Source organism: Opisthorchis viverrini, assembly GCF_000715545.1.
Source record: "Opisthorchis viverrini unplaced genomic scaffold opera_v5_157, whole genome shotgun sequence".
In the NCBI taxonomy this organism is placed as follows: Eukaryota; Metazoa; Platyhelminthes; class Trematoda; order Opisthorchiida; family Opisthorchiidae; genus Opisthorchis; species Opisthorchis viverrini.
In genome coordinates this window covers 640,850-663,052 of record NW_008751813.1, presented here as the reverse complement: position 1 = coordinate 663,052, position 22,203 = coordinate 640,850, and the positions used below count along the sequence as shown (strand labels likewise).

At 41.6% G+C, this 22,203-nt stretch overlaps 1 protein-coding gene across 1 annotated transcript; it reads left to right on the top strand.

Annotated features, from left to right (window-relative positions):
* Positions 1 to 1,913: 1,913 nt before the first annotated feature.
* On the top strand, positions 1,914 to 20,458 carry T265_14201 (hypothetical protein; the record flags this gene model as incomplete). Its single annotated transcript, XM_009172508.1, has 4 exons — positions 1,914 to 2,063; positions 2,098 to 2,271; positions 2,310 to 2,405; positions 20,184 to 20,458. 4 exons carry the CDS (start codon positions 1,917 to 1,919, stop codon positions 20,328 to 20,330), a joined length of 564 nt encoding a protein of 187 aa, XP_009170772.1.
* Between the last annotated feature and the right edge of the window lie 1,745 nt (positions 20,459 to 22,203).

Genomic DNA, 22,203 nt, shown 5'->3' with positions numbered 1-22,203 from the left:
TCTTAGCGAACGGTGTCAGACTGCTAGCACCAAGTCAGGTTGAGAGCCCGTTCAGCTCCACAAAGCGGGTTCCACTGGATACTCAGTGAAGGATACAAACACTTGCATATTCTTTCAGGGTTGCCACATAGTATCCGTCCAGTTTTAAACGCTTACATTCTGCGTCAGTGGTTAACACTCAACATGACATCAATCCATGTCGGGAATAAAGAAGACCCCTTCGCTTCAAAAGACCGTATAGGTATTGTTGCACAATGGCTTAAATAATGGCAACCCCTAATAAGAGCCAGTGAACCCACCTGTTTTCCTGTTGGTATTGGTTTGTGATTTTGCTCATAGAGGCAGGCGGAAGGAATCTTGTAGTATCGATCTTAAATTAGCGCCACACTACATCCCACCAGGAGTGAATTTTTGCGTCAACTTGAGATGCGTTTGAAACAATTAGACAATCAGATACTAGGAGAGGTTAAAAAATCTCAGCGCAAAATGCTTAACAAATTTTTGCCTACTTGTGGACTGTGGAGAGGCCGTGGCCTTTTTGCGTACCCGGGGGGAAGTATTTCAGATCGGCTGCGCGAATAACGAACTGAAGGGTACTTATGCTAACAGGTTAGAATCCCAGACCTAGGTTCCTCAGAGCTATCGCGTAGCCTGGACAGATCCAGTTAGTTTCTGTCACATCTCCCTTAGTTACACAAAAGCTGAATTCTCTGGAACAACGCAACAATATTTGGCGTATTGGAGATCGTTTAAGGCCCGGCAACTGTCTACTTGCTCGCTGTCCGCGAAACTCAGACTATCGAACATGGTCATCAGTCTCCGGAACTTGCAGCTTTCTGTTTTGTCGGGAGGAGAAAGTGTGGGCGCTGTCTGCAAGTTGTGGTAAGGATCTGTGAACAAACTGATCTAAGAGATATACCTGTGCCACTCAAGTGATCAAATGGCTGAAGCTACCAATTGGCACTTTATCAGCTTGGCTTTCTTAAGGGCCACCTTCCCATAGACCTCACATGCTTTTTGGACGAGGTGACTGATTGTCCCCAACTGGTACCACAGTAAAAGGAGACTTTTTAAATCATCGGCTTAACAGTGCTCGGGAAGCGCTCCTGATAACGATGGTTAACGTGGATTCAGTTGCAATACTCTGTCATGGACTTGGTTAACGTGGTGTTTAATTGGGCGGGACTTCGTCAACTTGCCATTTGAACGATGGATTCCGACGATGGGTAGTGGCGTAGAGGGGTGAGGGCGAAAAATGAAAGCTTTTTGGGCACTACGTAAAGCATCTCAATAACACGACCGAAAGAATGGGAAGCTATTGAACAGAAGTGAGAAGGCTGTGGACGGAACTTTGACAATTAGAGTGAATCCACACGTATGTTTCTGGTTCTGAATCAATAGTTGCCACCATCAACAGCGGAAAACGGAAAGTGGTTTGGAATTTGTTGGGTTTACTGGCTGCCTATTGTGCGATAGTTGGTCCAGCAAGCCGACTAGCGAATTCCGTGAAAATGTCAACGGCTAAATGATCAACAGCTAACTGATTTGAAAGTTCCTTCAATCGTCGGAACATCCAGGGCTAAATCTGCAGCCTTCAGTGGGAGGATTTGGACGACTGTTTTTTTTGTCCACAAATCTAATGCCTTTATCCTACCCTGAACTGAAGGACTTATTCCGCATAGATGTACAGGCCTAAATAAACGGTTCATATTTGAAACAGGAATAAATTAGAACCAATTTTTCGCGTCCAACGACAATGGCGAATTTAAGCTATGGTCATAAGTTTCTAAAGTTTCTGTTGATTGCGCTGAATTTTCTTGCAGTCGTAGGTTATCTTTTACTTAAAAATTTTGTAGCGAACAAAATTTCCGTAGTGCTGCGGAATAGCATTATTAGTTGTTGGAATTCTAGCTCTGATGAATCTGAGAAAGTTTCTTGGAACGGAGAATGCGGAGTTCCAGGCACTCATTTATTTTATAATTGCGCTTGGGTGTTTCTTATCAATCCTTGGCACTTTGGGTTTTTGTGGTGCATGCAGGGAGAATAAATGCTGTCTTGTCTTGGTGAGTATTGTATAATCTGTTTTTGAAATTTTAGTACATGTTCTTGCTCGCGATATTTATAATTGCTGGAGTGGGCGTGGGAATCGCTGCGTTCGTTTTCGGGGATAAGGTTCAAAATTATGTGTCATCCATAACTAGTCAAGCCTATGAATTTTATGGCAAAGAATCTTCGCACTATGACAACTTCATCAACCTGGTACAGAGGGAGGTAATTTTTACTATTATTCCATAGAAAAGCATTTTCAGTTACAATGTTGCGGTGCGAACGGTACATGGGATACCACTAAAAGTGGACCTATTCCTGATTCATGTAGAAATCCGAATGGCGACGTCTATAACTCGGTAAGTTTTCAAACATACCAAGAGGTTGTTGGTTTCAGAAAAGAACAGTATTCTGCTAGTATTATGCTCATTTAATCTTGAAACGGAACATCTGTGCGGTGCCTTTTCACAGCAGAAAACGGACTTGAGCGATAAGGGAAAGGAAACCTCATGTTCGGCACAATGGAATTTCTAGTGAACAGAGCAAATTACTAATGTAAGCTAGGTACAAAGTAACAAGGAGAAAAATCCAAGTGAATCTTGACTCACAGTTCAAAATAGGAGATTCCATAGTTGCGTATTCCGTTGAACCACCGCACCAAGAATATTTCTATCTTCCTGGTATCCCGGATCCCCGGTGGTCGAAATATTATTCCACAAGCGTGAATATATTAGCCCAGTGTTTGCAGCTGAAATGTTGTTCACGTTTAGTGTTAGCAGCGGTCAAATATAGCCAACCGGCAGTCACAACAACAGTCACTCAGCAAAAGTCTCAAAGTCACGTTGGAGCCAACGAGCGGGTGGTAGCGGTTGTATTTCAGTAAAACAAACCTTTGTACAGCGATGTAACTGATAATGGTGGAAAAACGATGATACTGAGCATGAAAAAGAGCAGTATACAAGTGCTACAAAGCTGGCAGAAAACCGCTTGTAGTTTCAGCATTGAAACTAAGTTAAGAGCTAACCGATATCCATGAGTATAAGAGGAAGGAGGTTGCACTCTATCGATATCACAAGATAAATCTAGTTTTTGAGCATATGAAGAAAATATCAGGAGCAATGTGCCGCTTCGACTGCGGTGAAATTGACTTTATCTGTGAACAGTACAAGGAAATCAGAGAAGCGAGTAATGACTGGTAAAAAGGCCGACAATTGAGAATGGCTTATACTAAGGGTGAAATCTGGACAAAAACGAATCTACACTTTCGCACCCGCGGACCGGAAGATAAGAGCCGAATTCCGAGAAACAAATCACAGAAGAGGCAATAAGTACTATGCATGAACTGGTCGGTATATTGGCAGAACAAGTTGATGAGATACATTCTACGTCTGCCAACACCGTGATGACTTTGACCGCCCTGTCCTCAGAAATCAGAAGTTATGTCCGCGTGACAATCTATAATTGTTCATAAGCAGGACTATTGCTTTGATAGATATAAAGCACTAGGACCGCGCGGACTATCCTGTTTTCTGCTAAACGATATATTCCATATCACTGTAGCGCATCTGATGCATATATAAAGCTTAACATGAAAACTCGAGTTATCTTTGGAAGCCAATGGATGAGAATGACCTGTCCGCCTCTATAGGTTATAACTATGGAGGAGTAAGCGACTACAGAACGAACTTCCTGACAACAGTGGTTCTCAAGTTCCAAGAAAAAATATTCCGGAGCATTCTATATGCACTTCTATGCATTTACTAAACGCGCAGTTTGGCCTAGCATAAGAGCTTTGCAAGAGGATGGAGTCCAGTAGGATTGACAGCTGTTCCTGGATGGGGACCTCGGGACTCAGCTACTCAGCAGTTAGTGAAACTGGCAGACATGGCCCAATCCCACAGTCAGTAGTGATTGTGTTTAAGCTATGGCCTTTAGTCCATGGCTGTCTAGTTTCCGAAGTGATGAACATACCATTGCCTGGTTATATGTTCCATGACGTTCCTATTTACGATGATTGAAACTGTAGCACATAGAATCAACATACCCTTGATATACGGGTAACGGTGAACCGAAATAGGAAGCAAACAATATTTGTTATTTGAGCTGGGGGTGCAAACTGTCCTCAAATTTACAATGGAGTTTGTAAGCTAAAGGATCACAATCCCAAGCATCAACCAAAAGTCCTTAGTTTGTGACAATCATAAATTCTTCAGCGATGTGGTTTGCATTCTTGTTCCTTACTCTTGCTCATCCGATTCAATGATATAAAGTCATCAGCTGCAGTCAGCGCATTTGCAGCGTTGAGTATTTTGACAGCTCAATATGCGTATGGTTTGGCTGGGTCGCAAAGTATGGATCAAGCACTTTGGCTGATTGCAGTATCCGTGAGCACGGATACCTTTGTTGCCATGTTTTGGCCTAGACTCTCCACATGTTTTGTGAAGGTTCCATAAACCGGCGAGCTCTTGAAATAAATGATAATTTTGAACTGAAGGTCGTCAGTGTGAAAATAGCAAAGATTTTAATTCTTGTTTCTCGATAATTTCTGTAATCAAGGGTTCAGGATAAGCAATGAGCAGTGCTTCAGGACCGAAGTAGACTAGGAACGAAATATATTGGCATAACATGGTAGTAAAAAAACATAAGTAGACGTGTATTCGCATATGTAAAGTACTGTAGTGACTCTCAAATTCGCATTTAAAAAATCCGGAAAAATACAATAGCCGGGTAAAATGTCATAAAAAACACGCCTGTGTGACTAAAGAGACCATGGGTAATTGAACGTCGCACCTGAAATCGATAACTGTTTTCATGAATCTGTGACAACAATCAGTTGAAAAAGCAGCACTGCGAGGAAAAGTGAAGCGATGGAACACTCTTAATCCTAACCAAATGTGAATTTTCTGGAAGCATCCAACGCTTCCCAACAGTGACTGCCGGTACTGTCTTGCGATAGTCTGATGAATGTAGAAATCTTTTTATTCTTATAAGTCGTGTGACTTCGAACACAAACGCATTAACTAAGGGTTACAATAGTAGGATTAGGTTTGACAGGTTATTTGTGGTTCAATACAGCGAAAGGGAAGTTCTGCGGTCAGGCTTGAAATTTTGGATCATTTCATGGCCCTAATTATGACTGATGAAGGACAACGTTCATGGTCTTAGGACAGTCGCAGTAAGATTAGCTTGATGTCAATCCACAAACGGTTAAAGATGACAAAGCTTCGAGTTTTAGTGAATGTGCATCTCTTGTCTTATTCGCTTTTCTGATGAGTTAGTGAAAATGGAGAGTTTCATCTTTGTGCTGAACTTACAGTCTAAAAATTGCTTGTTGGAACATGAGCCAACAGGAGCTGCCCGACTAGTTCTAAGTGTTTGTTTTGCTAAGGTGGATATATGGCGTCTGTATTCAAGAGTAATAACTTCCGTCTTTTTACACAGTCTCTCAATGGACAACCTTCTTCTTCTCTACCATTTAGGTATTTCTTCTTCCAGCTTGGTTCAACAGCAAGTATTAGGTGCACGAAAGGTGGATTGTTTGTCCATGCCTAATTGATTAACGTAACAATGATACATTTCGAATTCGAAAGAGTGCTAACTTCAGGCTTAGGATATGGAGCTTTCTTTGTCGTTAGTACACTGCGTGAGCGCTTATTTTGAGTAAAATATCCGAGAACACTTATATTTTGTGTTGCTCGTGCTAAGAAGTAGTACATTCTACGATGTGCTAGATCCTAGATACACTCCCGTTTTACTTCATCAGTATCCAGAGTATCTTGCACACATTCCAGGTGCCTTTTGGCTGACAGATTAGGATTTCCGTGCCATTTGCACGTGGTTCTGACAGAATTTCTACCCTCTCCAGATGTTTATAGCGCAAGCAGATGATAGGCAACCTGAGCAAAGGTGGCTAGTTTGTTCACCACATAAGCAGCTTGCGCTCAAGATTGCGCACTCAGGAATAGGAATGACTTTAAAGGCTTTTATCTGTTCGGTGAACATAACGCTGCCTTTTACTTTGCGGCTTACAAACAACCGGGTCCACCCTGATGTTCAGCCCTTCATAGCCTATGATCTCTCAAAATACATGGACAGCGTGGTACAAGCCGCTTGGTGGGAACTCGTTTGAAGTCAACAACTTCCACATCTATCACCTTTTATTGCTCCTTTGTATCATCACAGGTCTAGAAGTTCGTCAGTAAACTTTGGCCTGTTAATCTAAATAAAGCGTTAAGCGGGCTCAATATGTGGCGTCAGGCGTTAGGCCGGCAAGTCTATGCTAAATTACTTGTGTTTTGAAGTTGTTTGAATAACTCTACGCTTTAATGGTGAGCATGTAACTCTAACACTAAAGATAAAAGGGCCGATAAGTTAACGTTACAGGTAACTCGGCTAGGAGAATAAGAATTTAAACGCAAGAGAAATATGCGTGAACACACAAAGTAAGCCCGCTATTAAATACAGCCTATCTCTCTGGGGGAAGATTGACTGCTTGGTCATAATTTTGGGGTTCGCATGCCAGTGGTTTACAAAAATCGATTGAAACAAACCAGAAAAATCAGCCTTACGAATGAGCTTACACTTTACTGCTTATTTCATAAATAGAGAGCACTTTTGGTTAGCCTAAAGCTTGAGCAGCATAGCCTCATCGGCACAGAAATCAGTCCAAGAACCGTTTCAATACCGCAATCCTGTGAACTACCTAGTTTAGGGTGATTGGTTGCAGCATGTGCTGTAGCGATCAAGGCTTGCTTCTCGAACATAGACGAATGCGGTTCGTCAGTTTGTTCCTGATTTCTTAATGTTGTTAGAAGCTCGCAGAAATTGCCTTCAACTCCGGCTGTTTGAGGTTCGACGCTATCATGGCCATTCGGGGATGTCGTGGCTTCATTGCGAAAGTAGTTTACGTTGATTAAGGTTTCATCCCAAGACTTATTATCAATGGCAGTCACCCTTGTCTTTCCTTGAGCAGCTGAAGTGTACGCAAGCAGTTTTCGGTGCCTACTTTGGCGTTTGCACTAGCTCATGCTACTTTTTGTCCTTTGCCAGTAACGAATAATTTGTGTAGGTTACTGACATTCGAAGGTCACCTATGTTCACCTAGGCTTTCAGATTCTGTGCGATGCCGACGTATTATTTCTTCTTCATTCTTCAACAGAATGAATGAATGTTATCCCAAGGGGCCAAAGAGTCACAAATTCTCTTCACCGTTTTAGATACATACATGATTGTCAGTTTCTTCCAATTTCTCTATATGAGTATGTTTTACAGCTTTGTTGTGGGCTGTTAGTCATAATCCGGACGCTTTAGAAACCACTCGCAATCCGAAATGATGCAAAATATATGCACTGTGACTTTGCAACCGGACCTAACTATGGATGTACAGTGGTTTATGAACCGTTATAACCCACAGTGGTTAAGATAAGTTAGTGGATGGTAGTTCTAACTTTGCAGGACGCCGGCTGGGGTAGTCCTTTGTTGGCTTAAAGATGGAAAATTTCTTGTAACATCTACTTTTGCACGTGCAACCTCATAGGCTATATTCTGGTAAATCAATGTGTGTGAAGTCATAAATTATTGTGGCGTTAGATGATCGCAGCAAGAAAGAATACCGATGGGAAGTTTCCACTTCGGGTTCCTGTGGCTTGAGGTTCTGCATGGTAGTTTTATGGTCTATAGCTATGGAACATATGGCTCAGGAACACAACAGCACCTCGCAGATTCTACGCTCTGCCGCGACCGTATAGTCGCTCATTTCACATAAATGATACCGAAACTGAGGATATTTCTTGTGAAATCACAACATCTGGCTTCTTACCACTTTATCCCAGCTTCAGCTTTAGCGTTTTCCAAACTGTTCATGTTTTTATGGTGGCAGCCATATGGATGAAATTTGTCTTTCTTATTTAAAAGACTTTGGACATTTGACATGATCACTAGATGCTCTTTCTTCTTAATCAGCTACGGAAACTTGGTTAAAAAATGTGGTATGGGCTGCGCGAGCAGTTGAAAACTAAAAAAACTTCGTTTTCATTCCGCCCTTTCAGTATTTACTGGAACGTTGCACAACGACCGAACTTAAGTAAAGTTGTTTAAGCAGAGCCATTCCTTGAGGTTTTTTCCTCCTAAAGGAGAGTCTCGTAAGACTAAATAAACCAAATACAAGCCTTGGTAGCGAAATTTTTCTCTCATGTACCTCAGAGCTGAGGATTTTCTCCCTTCTCATTTTATCTACCATTATTGTAGGTTTTCTGGCAAATTGAAAGCACTCAAATTAAGGAATTTAAACTAATGTGTTTAATAAAAGGTTTTGAGACGGGATGAAGATTTTATATACTTGCTACAGAACGTAGGATTGGAAGCGGAGTATTATCTTTGGACTGTAAGCATTTATGTGGGTTTAAACGATCAATCTTATTTCGACCATCTATATCAGCAGCTAGAGTTGGCAGCACTGTACACACTTCTATTTGGAAGCGGTAAAAGCATTGTTGGAGCCTCAAACAAGGTACAGTGAACTACTAAAAACAGAATTGTCTCCCTTCATAAAGGAAACTACTCACAAGGTTGCTGAAAGGACTTCGACAGCCCACGATTGGTTTTGCTCTTTTTGGGGTTCATCAGATAGGCGTCAACCTTGCCTTCTACTTGAACCCAAAATTGACTGGTTGCGTTTGTGTTTCTTCTCCTAGAATCACCATTAATCCGGACAGTTGAAGCAAATAGAGCGTTAGATTCACGAGACTTCTTCTTGAGATGTTTTGCCAGCTCTGTAAATAAGGAAAATGCGTTTCTCAGAATACAGGTTGACCAACATTCTTTTAAGAATACCAATAATCAAAAGTGTCTATTGAATTTTATGTAATGCAATGTCAGTAATGCCAAGTAACGTTGAGTAAGTACCCAAAATACACTTAGCACTAACTGTTATCATCCTCTAATCAACGGAAGCGTAGCCCCAGTCCTAATAACTGATGCTTTGCTGGCGTACTCACTGCGCGCACAAAAGAACAATCACAATACCAGCGGGCCATTGAAATATGGCGCTTAAGCGACCGAATCCTCTCTACTTAAGAGATCATTGTTCATGACCGTTGCGCACTCAAAGTTTTCGACATATTAAGAAAATAAGCGACCATCTTTTGGTTAGCTAGTGTCAGAGGTAATATCTTCCTGGATTGCTTGCGCTCTGTACCGTCTGCGCTGCATCTTTGTTCTGTATGTACAACATACATATAAAAGTGTATATGATAAATAAGAAGACAGCCAACGAGTGAACAAACCAGCTCTCGCTGTGAGAATACTTTGAAATAGGTAGTAACTGAGTTATCAGCAAATCAAACCAAAGTTAATCATTTCCCAGCTGCAAATACTTCTAGAATGAGAGCAAATCAATGCAGGAAAATCTGTAATAACCATTAAAATATAGAGGTACGAGCTGAGGTAGAGGTGGGCTCCACCTGCTGCTTTCTGATCGCCAAAAAGTTTCCTGCAAGTATCTGCGGACCAAACACTTGAACGAGATTGATGCTTATAGCTCAGTTATTACAATACATAGAGTCTGTAAAATTTGGCTAAGTCCGGCTGTATATCGGAGCTACTGTCAAAAAAAAACGGAACCAGTGCATGAGAGTATTTGGCTTGGACAACTACCCACTTAATCCAAGCTTGATTAGATTTTGTTATCTCTTCAAAAGCTGACATGATCTAGCTAAGGGAAAGTCAGATTTAGCTTTTTGAGCTTGGGAGGGTCTAATGCTTGAGGCTTTAGGTAAACGGAAGGCCCATGATTTGAACCTAACCTTTGTGTCTCGATTGCTTTTGTCTAGGCTTTAGCAACTTGACGGTATCTCAGTTCTCCTACTAGGCACAGAAAGTTTCTGTATCCGTACTGTCTTTACGTGGCCTTACCCATTGTCTTATGCTGGAATGCTTAACTTTTGTTAGCATAAGACTGCTGCCCCATAAAAGCACTTCTATTCTTACCATGGCTTCACTTTGAATAGTGTTGTCAGGCACACAGGAAACTAATTCCACTAGCTAACATAAGGAATTTCCAGGGGTGTTGTACTTGGTTTCGGTTTTAGAAATTTTCATATATGAAGAGTACTCAGTTACAGCCACCTGTCGTTTCAATTTTCGCGTAGATTTTGCTCCAGCCTCTGTATGATATACTTTCAGCTTTCGAGCGCCTTTTGGCTGTCGTAGAACAAGCTAAGACATCGTGGATTTTCTAATGAGATTTTCACTTTACAATGTGCGTTTCTGGAAGAATTAGCACTGCCTATGCGTCAGCTTTTCAAACTTATGCTGCGTCCTTGAAGTTATTAATTTTAGGTTTATCACCTAAAGTTGAGGATTATCTGAATATCAGATTTTAAAGAATGCGATATATTTAATTCACTTTAACATTCCAGATCCTGCAGCTGGATATGGCGGTCCTGTTGGTCATCTGGATTGCCACAGGCCACATCTATGTACACATCAGCAGATTGAGCTAGCGAACATTGTCGACCGGCCTAAGAAATAACTGAGGATTTATACAGTGAGAAGGCGTCCAAGGAAATATGACTACGTAGAATTTTTCTAAATAGTATACGAAAACTGACTACTTTGAATTGAACAAGAACACTAAATCATCAAGCCATCAAACTGACTGAAACAGGAGCTGACAGTGCAGCACACAGAGTACAGAACACAGATACACACGACACGTTTGGCAGCTTGCGGAAGAATAAGTTAACAAAAAGCCTCCCGGAAGGAAACATGGTCTCAAATTCAACCGCCTTAGTCTGCTAAATACTACATTAAACATTTTGCTTGGTTATCAATAGGATGTTAGAGACTGTCCGCATACCCAACCAAAAAGATTAACCTGAAGAAAGCTCTTATTCGTTTCCTTTTTAAGCGTGATAAAAGGCTGTTAAGGTGTTATAACTGCATGGCGTTTTTGTTTTCAAAAGCCATCAACCCGCACAAGTAGATGGTTTTTATCACTGTGTCATTCGGAGAGGGATAACGAGGCCAGCTCTACTCCTGGAAAGACAACCTGTGTTAGCTGGCTCAATCACTGGTGCAGGCTGCTCCCTGCACCACTCTGCTTATCTCCAGTGAATTCTTTGTATTGGAACAGGCCTCAAACATAATCTTGATACTGTTTGCACTTTTTGTGAGCTCCCATTTTTGACTTAAATTCATCAGGAAGTTTATAGACCTCAGATAAATCCATTCATAGAGGTATTGAGAATGGCAACAAAAAACTGCAGATGCACCATGCAAACGACTGCAATGTGGAACTTACTTGTTTGATTTGAAATATCCTCAAAGGTCACGATTGGACTATTCTTCTGGAAAGAATTCATAACATAAATCATGACAGTTTCACCTTCACTCTTGTATGCTGCCATCCGTGGAAAGTGACGCTTATAGTGCGTTTCTGGACAAATTACCATTTGGCATCATGAATTCCAATTAAATGGACGTGACACAATTTGCAACACTTTTTAGTCATTACGCTGTAGCAACAAGCTGCAGAAAATCTCACAACGAAAAACCCGGTCGACTTTCGTAACTTGTAACACGACAGTCCTGACTTTCTTCCAAATCCCGTTTAAAGATCCACGAAGAAAGTTATGCTGCCCATAAGTGGTTCAGATGAATCTAAGGGTGAACTGAACGTTTGACGGTTGAGTTTCCTCATGCACATCTAAGAAAAAATACCGTGGTTTACTGAAAAGTGGATCAAGAGGCTTGGTGTTATGCCATCGTTCTTAGTCATGTTGGTGGCTCCAAATAGGCCCCATATTTTAGCTATTTCGAGCTTGCATCGGTATCGAAAAATCGCAAGTTTGGCTTCAAGTGAATTGATTGTGGTTTACTGAATAAGCGCAAGCTTCTGGTGGATCAACTGACGTGGACCGACAAAACAATTTTCTGATGCTGACTAATCATAGAGAAGTACGGATGGTAAAAGTTGGCAGTTTAAGTAACACATGGTTGTTAATACCTGGGTAGCACAGAAGATCTTTGAAAAGGCATGCTTTTGATAGCGACGTCTGGGACGAAAACTCGTACGTGTGCCCCACAAAACTGTTTAGTGTGAGGCTATCTAAAGCTCTATAAGAGGGTTTACCAATGAAAGAACGGTACTGGGCTGTAGCATATCGTCATGTTGCCAGTGAACTGACTGGGTTCTAAGAATAAAACTAACATTTTCTCCCTTAAAGAGCAACTATTGTATCCGCCTAATCTGAGTGTCTCCATGTTTCTGAACACTCTGATGAATCCAAAGGGGAAGGTGTTCGTGTAGAGCTGCTCTATGTAGAGGGGTGATCCTTACTCCGAAACGTTTTCACAACATAAAGATCTATTATCCGTTGCATAAGTAAGGGCCTGTAAAGCTTCTTAAGCTTTGTAGTTGAAAATCAGATTGATCGAAATTTGTGCAAGTTTGCTGCGCTGATTAATTCATCTCTTGCTTGTTACTTTTGGTTTCCCGGCCTTCCACTGCTACATAATTGTGACCATAAGTATTCTGTGTAAGTTAATAGCTTGCCCTTTTAGTAGTAGATGAATTTTATCAACTCTGTCTTAGTTGATAGTAATGTGAAGGGATTCGGTCATTTCAAGTAAAGCTTCTGCCCTGTTTGTGGGACCAGTGTATGCTGAAAAACCGAGAAACACCATGCAGTTGTTTCATCCTTGTTGCAAAACATCAGCAACAAAACAACCTTCCACCACTCACCTTTCAGTGGTTGAACAATCAACCGGTTGGCCACGGGTGGCTGGTCAGCATCTAGGCAGGACACAGTCCCATTGATCTCCCACTCACGTGATCAAGTGTTGACTGGCTCCTTGAGTCACGACTTAGACGGAACTTTCACTCAAAATGTCACAATACTCTAGGTCTAAGTTACCTATCGATTTATGGTGATGGAGGTAGATTTGGTCATTTCCAACAGAAATTTAGTCCCGTCAGTGAAGCCAATCCATGCAGTAGATTGGTACGAACCGATAAAAAGACCGTATCATACACGGATGCTCCCGAAGTTACTGTAAGGTATATTTGGCATTCCCATCAACATGGATGTTACTCAGTCATTTCAGCCTGCTTGCAATACTCTGATATGACTACACAGACTGAAATTCGACTGAGCGTTCTCTTCCACCGAATGCCTTCTATCAAAGAAAAGTGGTCTAGTCTGAGGAGTTCTTTCTGAAGTGGCTCTTTTCGGTGACTTCCCTATCTCGGTCTGACACTCAGTTGTGGCCGATATGGCCCCATGACGTCCGAAAGCAGATGATAGGTTTAGAGTCGTCTAACAGCCCCACAGATTCACTGGAACTGAAAGGAGAAGTCATCGGATCGCAAAAGGCAACTAACAACCCATCCACCGCTTGACCACACCAGCATCGGTAGTTTAGCTGGGGACGTTATTGGTCGTCGGAGATACAGATCATTGTGAATTTTGCCGCCCTGTTAATTTGCCTTTCAAGGGTGGGCTCAAGATAGCTCGGTTACAGGCCAGAAGCTCCGTGGTTCAAACTCAAACCTGGTATCTTGACTGATCATGTCTAGGCTTTGGCAACCTGGCAGTAGCTAAACTCTGGAGTTTTCTTCAGGTGGTATAGAAGCTAGGCACGAAAAGGATTTAACAAACAAAAGATTATTCTTTTCAGTTGGAAACAAAACCAAAAGACACGGTCGTCAGGAAGTCATTACTCTGCTTTATGCTGACGATGACTCTGAGTGGGTAGGTTACCTAGAAATTCAAAATTGTTAGAATCAAAAAGGAGGTTGATTTCGTTCTTGTTGATAACACCAGACGTTGAGAGCTCATACGAGAGTTTCTCTATATTTATTCGTTACCACTGAAGAACTTTTAGATTAGTTTTAACGCACTTGAAAGAAAGCTGCAAACGCCTACTATAATGTTTTGGAACAAGGTTAGCTGTCAGTAGATAAGTAGTGACTTCAAGCTGACGTGGCTCACACATAGTTATGTAAAAATGGCGGAATAGCACTCTGCAGGTGGATCCTAAGAAGCTTCCGGAGAAGCTGTTTCGATAGCACCGCCTAGCGCAGTAGTTTCAAATAATTAGTAGCGTGCCAAAACTGCTGTATTAGAGTTTTCTCACGTTATTTAACGCACGAAACGTAAGGGAGAACTGGAATTGAAAAACCGATAACTTTTTTCTATAGTTGGCGGAAGGTCCCCTTTTCTTTCCTTTATAATTTTGGGATACTTTATGTCTAACAAGAAAGTCCTTGGCAGCAGTTTGAAATGAGTGTAACTCACTTGACAACCGGCCAGGAGAAAACGGTTATACCATCTTTTCTCATTCTGTCAGCAGTGGTTTTTTTAGTTATCCTGATCGCCAAAAATATCCGTGAATAAAAGGAGGGAAGCTATGAGCTTGCGGAAGCGCTCATTGCAAATAAATCGTTCCCAGGATGTCTAGGGCTTCATTTCTGGTATTTTTCAAGGGTCAAAATACGATCTTTACCAATTCTCCTGGGCTTCAAAAACAACGCCCACTCAAAGAAACGTAAATTAGCTCGTAACTAGCTGCAAACCACGTAAATTGTCATCATCTTCTGGCACCTTCCGCTCACTGTAGAAGAAACTATCGTATTCTAGTAATGCAACAAGTCACAAATTTTTTTGTTCGAGCGCACCCACACGGTAAACTTTTTTTCAAAGTTGCTACAGCACCCGGTTATCAGCTTTGATATTGTGGAGCCAATACGAAGTGCCTTCATCTACCAGCCTCCTTATTCACATTCAGCTAGCTCATTTCACCCAGGTCAATTTTACGGCACTTTGACAAACCAGTAATGTAAACGCATCATGCGATTGATCCGTCAAGACACAAGTTGATGGTTTTGAAAAACTACAGCTTTTTAGCTCATGAAGCACTCCAACTACGCACTGCCGGTCTTGCAAACACTACATTTCTGGGAGTGTACTCATCAGGTGCGAATCTGAGTAATGTTACCTCATCTTTATGTGACTTGTGATCATCGTTCGCCCATTTATTTTGGTCTAACATTTGCGGGATGACGAAAAATACACAAGCGTACATCACTTGATATGAGCTGTATTGCCCTTCATCAAGAAGTAAAGTTGGTTTCCTAAATAGTTCTGGTGAACCGTGAGGAATATCACTGTCTGCGACGAAAAATGAGTTACAGTTGTGTCGTTGGTAGTGTAGAAATCTAGCTCACGCCGGCTGCTAGAAATGAAATGCCTTTCAGCCGAGAGACCAAAACATCACAACAAACAGCTGTTTAGATGCAGTCATCCTAACACGAAAATGTAAGTATCTGACGGGGGAGATCTCCGACCACGGAGTTGACCTGATTCGCTTGTACACGTCGCAACGAGATTTCACAATTCGTTGAACCGGCCGACATCATGTTTACCTCCTGCTCCATCAAAATTAAGCCCAATAAGGCCACATCCCACTATTTATAGAGGTGCAACCGACTTGCAGTTGCACATCATCAATTTGGAGCCCAAGGATATGCTTCATCGAATTCTGAAAGCGAGCAGACAATCCTGGATGTTCTGGTGTAAACGGCACATTCCGATGCAATCTGATGTATTCCCAAAATGCCACTGTTGCATTGAGGCTAAGTACAAGGGGACGAATGATTTGTTCTTTTTGCAACAAACTCAAAAAGCGCGAAATTCTCCTCGTGGAATACGAACGTATTTTTCATTCTTCTGAGAGGAAAAATGGAACCAACACTCTCCCCATCTAACCAGCTAAGCTAGTAATCATTATCAAATTTTGCCATTTTTGTCCCACGATAAGCGGCCAGGTTATAAGATTCTCTGCAGCGTCATACTCCCTATAATGTAATCATTTCAACAAATCTCCATAGAACCGACATAATATATTGATATACGAGGGCGGCTGAACCTGTATCCTGTGCAAAGATAGGCACGGCGACGTTTAATTTGCGTGTGAGTTCACCGTAGTAGCACTGTTCCACCTGAGCTCATTGCTAACTGCAAAAGTACAGATGCACTTTTCCAAATGCTTTGTGAGTTCACATAGCTAGACTAGTCGCGTCCATTAAATCTTCCAATTTTTGTTTGATATGTTTGAGAAAATGTAGGATAACAGCCTAAATAGAAGGTAAAACCTTGCGATAATAATAATAATAATAATAATAATAATAATAATAATAATCGTTCAGCTGTAGCGCCCTTTCGGTGCCATGCTGCCATGCCACCCGAAGGAAGCAAGAGGGCTGGGATACTGCCAGGTTGCCCAAGTCTAGGCAGGGGAAGTCACAAAAAATAAACTGGATATAAGACTTTACCTCCTAAATGTGACGACATAAGCCACAATTCACTCCTACCTTGCGATAGGTTATCCACTGTCGCTGGGAAATCACAGAACACCGAAAACGCAGGTGTTATTTTGAAGGCTTTACGGAGTCAAAGTGACTGAATCATGTCGAATACAGATAACCTGTTATTAAAGAGTTTAGTGTGAAACAGGAGGTATGTTTCTAAATGTGTTCGTATGAATCACGTGTATGATGGAGTGTTGTACAGGCCCAATTGCCAGTTAACTTGGTTCGGGACTCAAGACACACAAGACTCTAAGCAACTTTTTTATCAGACCCACTGGGTCATAGTTTCTTCTCCAGAAGGTGGGCACTCATTTACTCGGGTGTTCGATGAAGTTTCGTTTTACAAAAACATCACCGAGTTGACAAGGCCTCTGCAATTTTCCTTTGTTACTGTCTCATCGGTTGCAGTGACGGCAAACTCGCGTTAGTCGTCTTATCGGTACTGGCAATCGTAACAATTCTTCTGAAAATAAGCCACGCGGAACTGCAGTGTACATCTCATCTAGACAAGCGGATCATACACTGTAGTTATAAGCAAATCGCAAGCCAACAAATACTTGAGAAGCAGATCACTCGTTGGCGCTGATATCAGACCCATGCTGTTTTGTTTGCTTCTCTTTTTGGTTAACCACCCTCGGTAAAAGGTACCTTTGAGGATCAACATCCTAAATTGTACCGTGTGGGCCCCATTCGTGTATCTTTTACGGATCTCCACAAAATTTTCGACTCTCAAAATGCTCAACAGTCATCTTAGTTTAACAGAAATGACGTTATCATAGGGGAAACGATTCATAAATAATAATAATAATAATAATAATAATAATCGTTCAGCTGTAGCGCCCTTTCGGTGCCATGCTGCCATGCCACCCGAAGGAAGCAAGAGGGCTGGGATACTGCCAGGTTGCCCAAGTCTAGGCAGGGGAAGTCACAAAAAATAAACTGGATATAAGACTTTACCTCCTAAATGTGACGACATAAGCCACAATTCACTCCTACCTTGCGATAGGTTATCCACTGTCGCTGGGAAATCACAGAACACCGAAAACGCAGGTGTTATTTTGAAGGCTTTACGGAGTCAAAGTGACTGAATCATGTCGAATACAGATAACCTGTTATTAAAGAGTTTAGTGTGAAACAGGAGGTATGTTTCTAAATGTGTTCGTATGAATCACGTGTATGATGGAGTGTTGTACAGGCCCAATTGCCAGTTAACTTGGTTCGGGACTCAAGACACACAAGACTCTAAGCAATTTTTTTATCAGACCCACTGGGTCATAGTTTCTTCTCCAGAAGGTGGGCACTCATTTACTCGGGTGTTCGATGAAGTTTCGTTTTACAAAAACATCACCGAGTTGACAAGGCCTCTGCAATTTTCCTTTGTTACTGTCTCATCGGTTGCAGTGACGGCAAACTCGCGTTAGTCGTCTTATCGGTACTGGCAATCGTAACAATTCTTCTGAAAATAAGCCACGCGGAACTGCAGTGTACATCTCATCTAGACAAGCGGATCATACACTGTAGTTATAAGCAAATCGCAAGCCAACAAATACTTGAGAAGCAGATCACTCGTTGGCGCTGATATCAGACCCATGCTGTTTTGTTTGCTTCTCTTTTTGGTTAACCACCCTCGGTAAAAGGTACCTTTGAGGATCAACATCCTAAATTGTACCGTGTGGGCCCCATTCGTGTATCTTTTACGGATCTCCACAAAATTTTCGACTCTCAAAATGCTCAACAGTCATCTTAGTTTAACAGAAATGACGTTATCATAGGGGAAACGATTCATAAGATTGCCGAAAAATCTCCAATGGCCTACGACCTGTTTCGCTCTTCTTGGGGCTAGCTCATCTGTTAGGCACAGTCTCCGAGTTTTCGTAATCCTTCTGTTCTACTTGAGCCCAGAGTGGACAGGTTTTGACAAGTACACTCACTGGCATACCATTTTGGTTTTCACGGGAGACCCAAGTGAATCTATCGGTTATAATATTCTTCATCTGATTGTATTGCACCATTAGTGCCGCATTTTTCAGCCAGGAAGAACTATTAGCATGGTTTCATCGGCAGCCTGGAGCTTGCTTATTTCGCTATGAAGCATAAAAGCCCAGGTTACACTCGTTTTAACCAAGTTAGACAAACGATTGTCAGTCAACAGTTAAATTCTATTCACGAACTTCATTCGCAAACCGGTTTGGTGTTAACGGGAGACTAAACTAGAGAGCATCATAAACGCGAGATATAACTGGGATTCAGTTGAGTCTCCCATTCAAACCAAATTAGTTCACAAATCAGCGTAGTCCGCAAGAGGCAGACAATTTGGGTTCGAAAAGAACATATGCTTGGGGGAAACTTGTGAACTGTGCCAAACTGATCAGCCGTAAGAAAGGTGACATCAACCCTGGGTTGTCGAACAGTCTTGAGCAACTTTATGAACAGTGTATTACATCTTCAGGAGTCCGTAAACCACTTCCACGGTGCCTCCGATTGCTCCTATGAATTGACCGACACTGTAGGCCACAAGAGCATAAAACATGGTAGCTTTTTGAAAGCGTTTGCGTTTGATGTTAGAGACCAGTGGACCATATGCTCATAAATTCCACCGTCCGAATTTGGGGAGCTAATTTACCAATGGTTTGTCAACGGTCCTGAAAGGATGGACCAGAAAACTAGAACGTTATTGCAACAACTGGTTTCCAGCTGACCGAAAATGTTGATTCACTCAAAAACTCTCATGCCACCAGGATCAGCTGCACTGCGTGTGAACTGACCGGTCCAAGAATGCAGATGTCAGATTTGATGCTGCAACCGAGCTCATTCCCGACCGGATTATTAACCAGGGTATATTTTCATCTGTCCTGAGATGGCGTTGGGGTTTCCCCTCTTCTCGCCCAAACTAAATCTCCTACCATCAGTAACAAACACAAAATGAGAAAGACTGGTTAACATTGACCGCAGTGCGTGCCACAGTTGGGCTGGCAAGAATAAACTACATTCGTTCATTAGGGAGGGTCGACAAGTATCTTTTGAGGTGGCTACAACTCGAATGATACTGAAAATTCATTTATTTCTTGGTCACCACAACTTTTAAATTCTCACACGAACTTAGAGAAAAATTATCTCTTGAGTGATTTCAATTTCGATGGTATCCAAATATCCATCTAGTCAGTAGTTGGATGCAACAAAGTGGTCTGCGCTGTGTCTGTGAACACTGCCATAGAAGCGTATAGGCGGGATCAGTTTTTCAAGTGTTGATTGAGGTTATCTTCCGCCTCGTTCAAACAGAAGTAACTTGTAATATGAATTAGTACGGAGTTTTTTAGACGAGTTAGTGTATCAGGCAGTCTGTGTCTAACTCTTGTTGCTGGTGATTCAAACTGGATCTGATGAGATAAATTACGGTCAAGTACTGATTATCAAAAGGTCTGGCTGGTCACTGAAAACCGATTGAGCCGGATTCTCATGTTAATCAAGCTATTTCTATCGTATATCAAGCAAGTCATTGTATTCAGGTTCCATCGGGTGAGACTTGTTGAAGGATGGGGGTTCTTCAAAGAATTCCCAAATGGCCTGATGCCTACAGATCAGTTAATTAGTTCAACGAGGCCTCTTGAAGCGCCTGGCTATAACTGTCTATTGCGGCATTTATTTGACGTTTCTCCTCGCGAGTTTTGAGTAACTGGGGTTCTCTATCTGGAGAAAGTTTCCGTTTTTTTACCAACGCCGACTCTCCAACGGTTCTTCCAAACTGTCTCTCGTTCTCTCTTGACAGGGATGTCTTAACGCAGTCAAAGCATTCTTCAAGAAATACATGCTTATTGCTGCCCTGTGCGTCTTTCTGTTTGCGCTACTTCAAATTCTGAGCCTTGTATTCGCCATCTGTCTACGTCAAGCTCTCAGTCATGTGGAGTTTGACTGAAGCTCGAAATTTTCAAACGAACGCAAACACCCTCGGGATCTCAGAGAATCAGAAAAACTACAATCCACACTTCTACTTCTGCTAACCACTCATTTTGAAAAAGAATAAGTACATTTTGATGGTGCGCTTTTCTGGCTAAAGTGAAACGTTTTTTGAAATTGTGAATAAAATTTTTAAATTACGAAATGTTTCTGGAGTTTTCAATGTTGATGGTTTGACTTCTAAGAGGTTACTGCTTGGCTAGCAGACTACCAAAGTAAGCCTTCCGAAACAGGTCCAATTTTTTGGTTTTTCAGTGAGCTTGGACCTGTACATCGAGTGTGCGTTCGTGGAAACCAAAATTAAATATGGTTTAAGGATTATCATGCTCACTGACAGCAAAGTCTGCGCCTTACACCTGTAATTGGCCATTTAAAAAATTTCGGTCTTATTAAACTTTGGGTAATTCTTACCCAAAGTGAGTTTTGAGACAACACAAATTTCTAACCCACCACAGAGTAACCCATACTTGCCGACAGTTGGTCGATTTGTCGGTTTGGAAGTATCGTTCGAAGGGTAATGAGCTACACATTATCTGGGGTATGTAACGTCCATTTGTAAATTGTGTCGTTCTGATAGCATCTAAAATTCCGAAATTCTCCATAATCCCACTTACATGGTTATAGTTAACTCTGAATATGCATTCTATGGCTGGTTTACCACGATAACCTTCAAGTGCTGTACTTGCTGCGTCCGATGGTTTTGGTGCACACTATTACGCCTACGCATAGTGACTGAGGTATCAGTAAATGGGTGTTTGAAGAATATTAGGACTTTTGCTCATAAATTTGTATTAAACAACAAACAGAGACGTTCTGAAGTCCAAGTACTTTGTGATGTCCTTTTAAACGGTGATGATTTCTCATATTAATAAATAAGGTTCTACCGAATATTCCAATTGGTATGTTCATCATCTTTCAGCAAGAAATATTCAATGGAGATTTGATTCTGTCAGTGAAGCCAGTCTATAATAAAAACCCGCGAAACACCCCACAGCTGTTTCATCTTTTTTGGGGGAAATCCTACGGAATATTACCGAATATCACATCATAAGCAGATTAGAGGATGAATAGTTTCGCTGAAAGTGTGAAACGTCCTTCTGAGAGCTCTCCGTTCAAGGATCCAGTCAGCGCATGACCACATGATGCGGCTTACACTATTGAAGAATAAGTGCTCTGTGTCTTGTTCAAATGCAGCTGGTCACATTCCACAACAAATGAGTGTCCTTTTAAGCGTTTATCGATTTGCGGTGAAGACAGACTACCTAGAGTCAGCCGGTGAAACACATTTGGCGATAGTTCAACAAATCCTACCAAGAATCTGGCAGCTGCGCAAACAGTGAATTGGTTCATAAGTTTCATACTATTTCATACTTTGTACTAGATAGTTTGTGCGCAAAACCATGATTTTCGTGGGGCTAAATTAATCTAAATATTGTGGCGAATGAACTGAGTAACAATCAATTTGCACCCTTGTTCCCATTGGACAATTCTCTTATGCCTGGTTAGTTCCCGATAAATGATATGAGCTAGAATGGGGTTCCACTTATAGGAAGATTATAAGCAGACCATACTGTCGGACACACTTCTGGTTATTTGACGTATGAGGTGAGTATGCTCTCGTTATACCACCAAAATAAGCTGAATATACATGAACTATCACCCATGAACAAGCATACTGATCGGTCGATAAGTATACAATGAAGTGTCTTCTGTGTCTTCTGAATCGATTACGTAGAATGTGGACTAATAAACTCAGAAGAGCAATTGAGGGTGAATGAGACCGTAGTTTCTGAATCCGGTTGTCCTAATTAGGTTAGGTAAAACGCCATTGG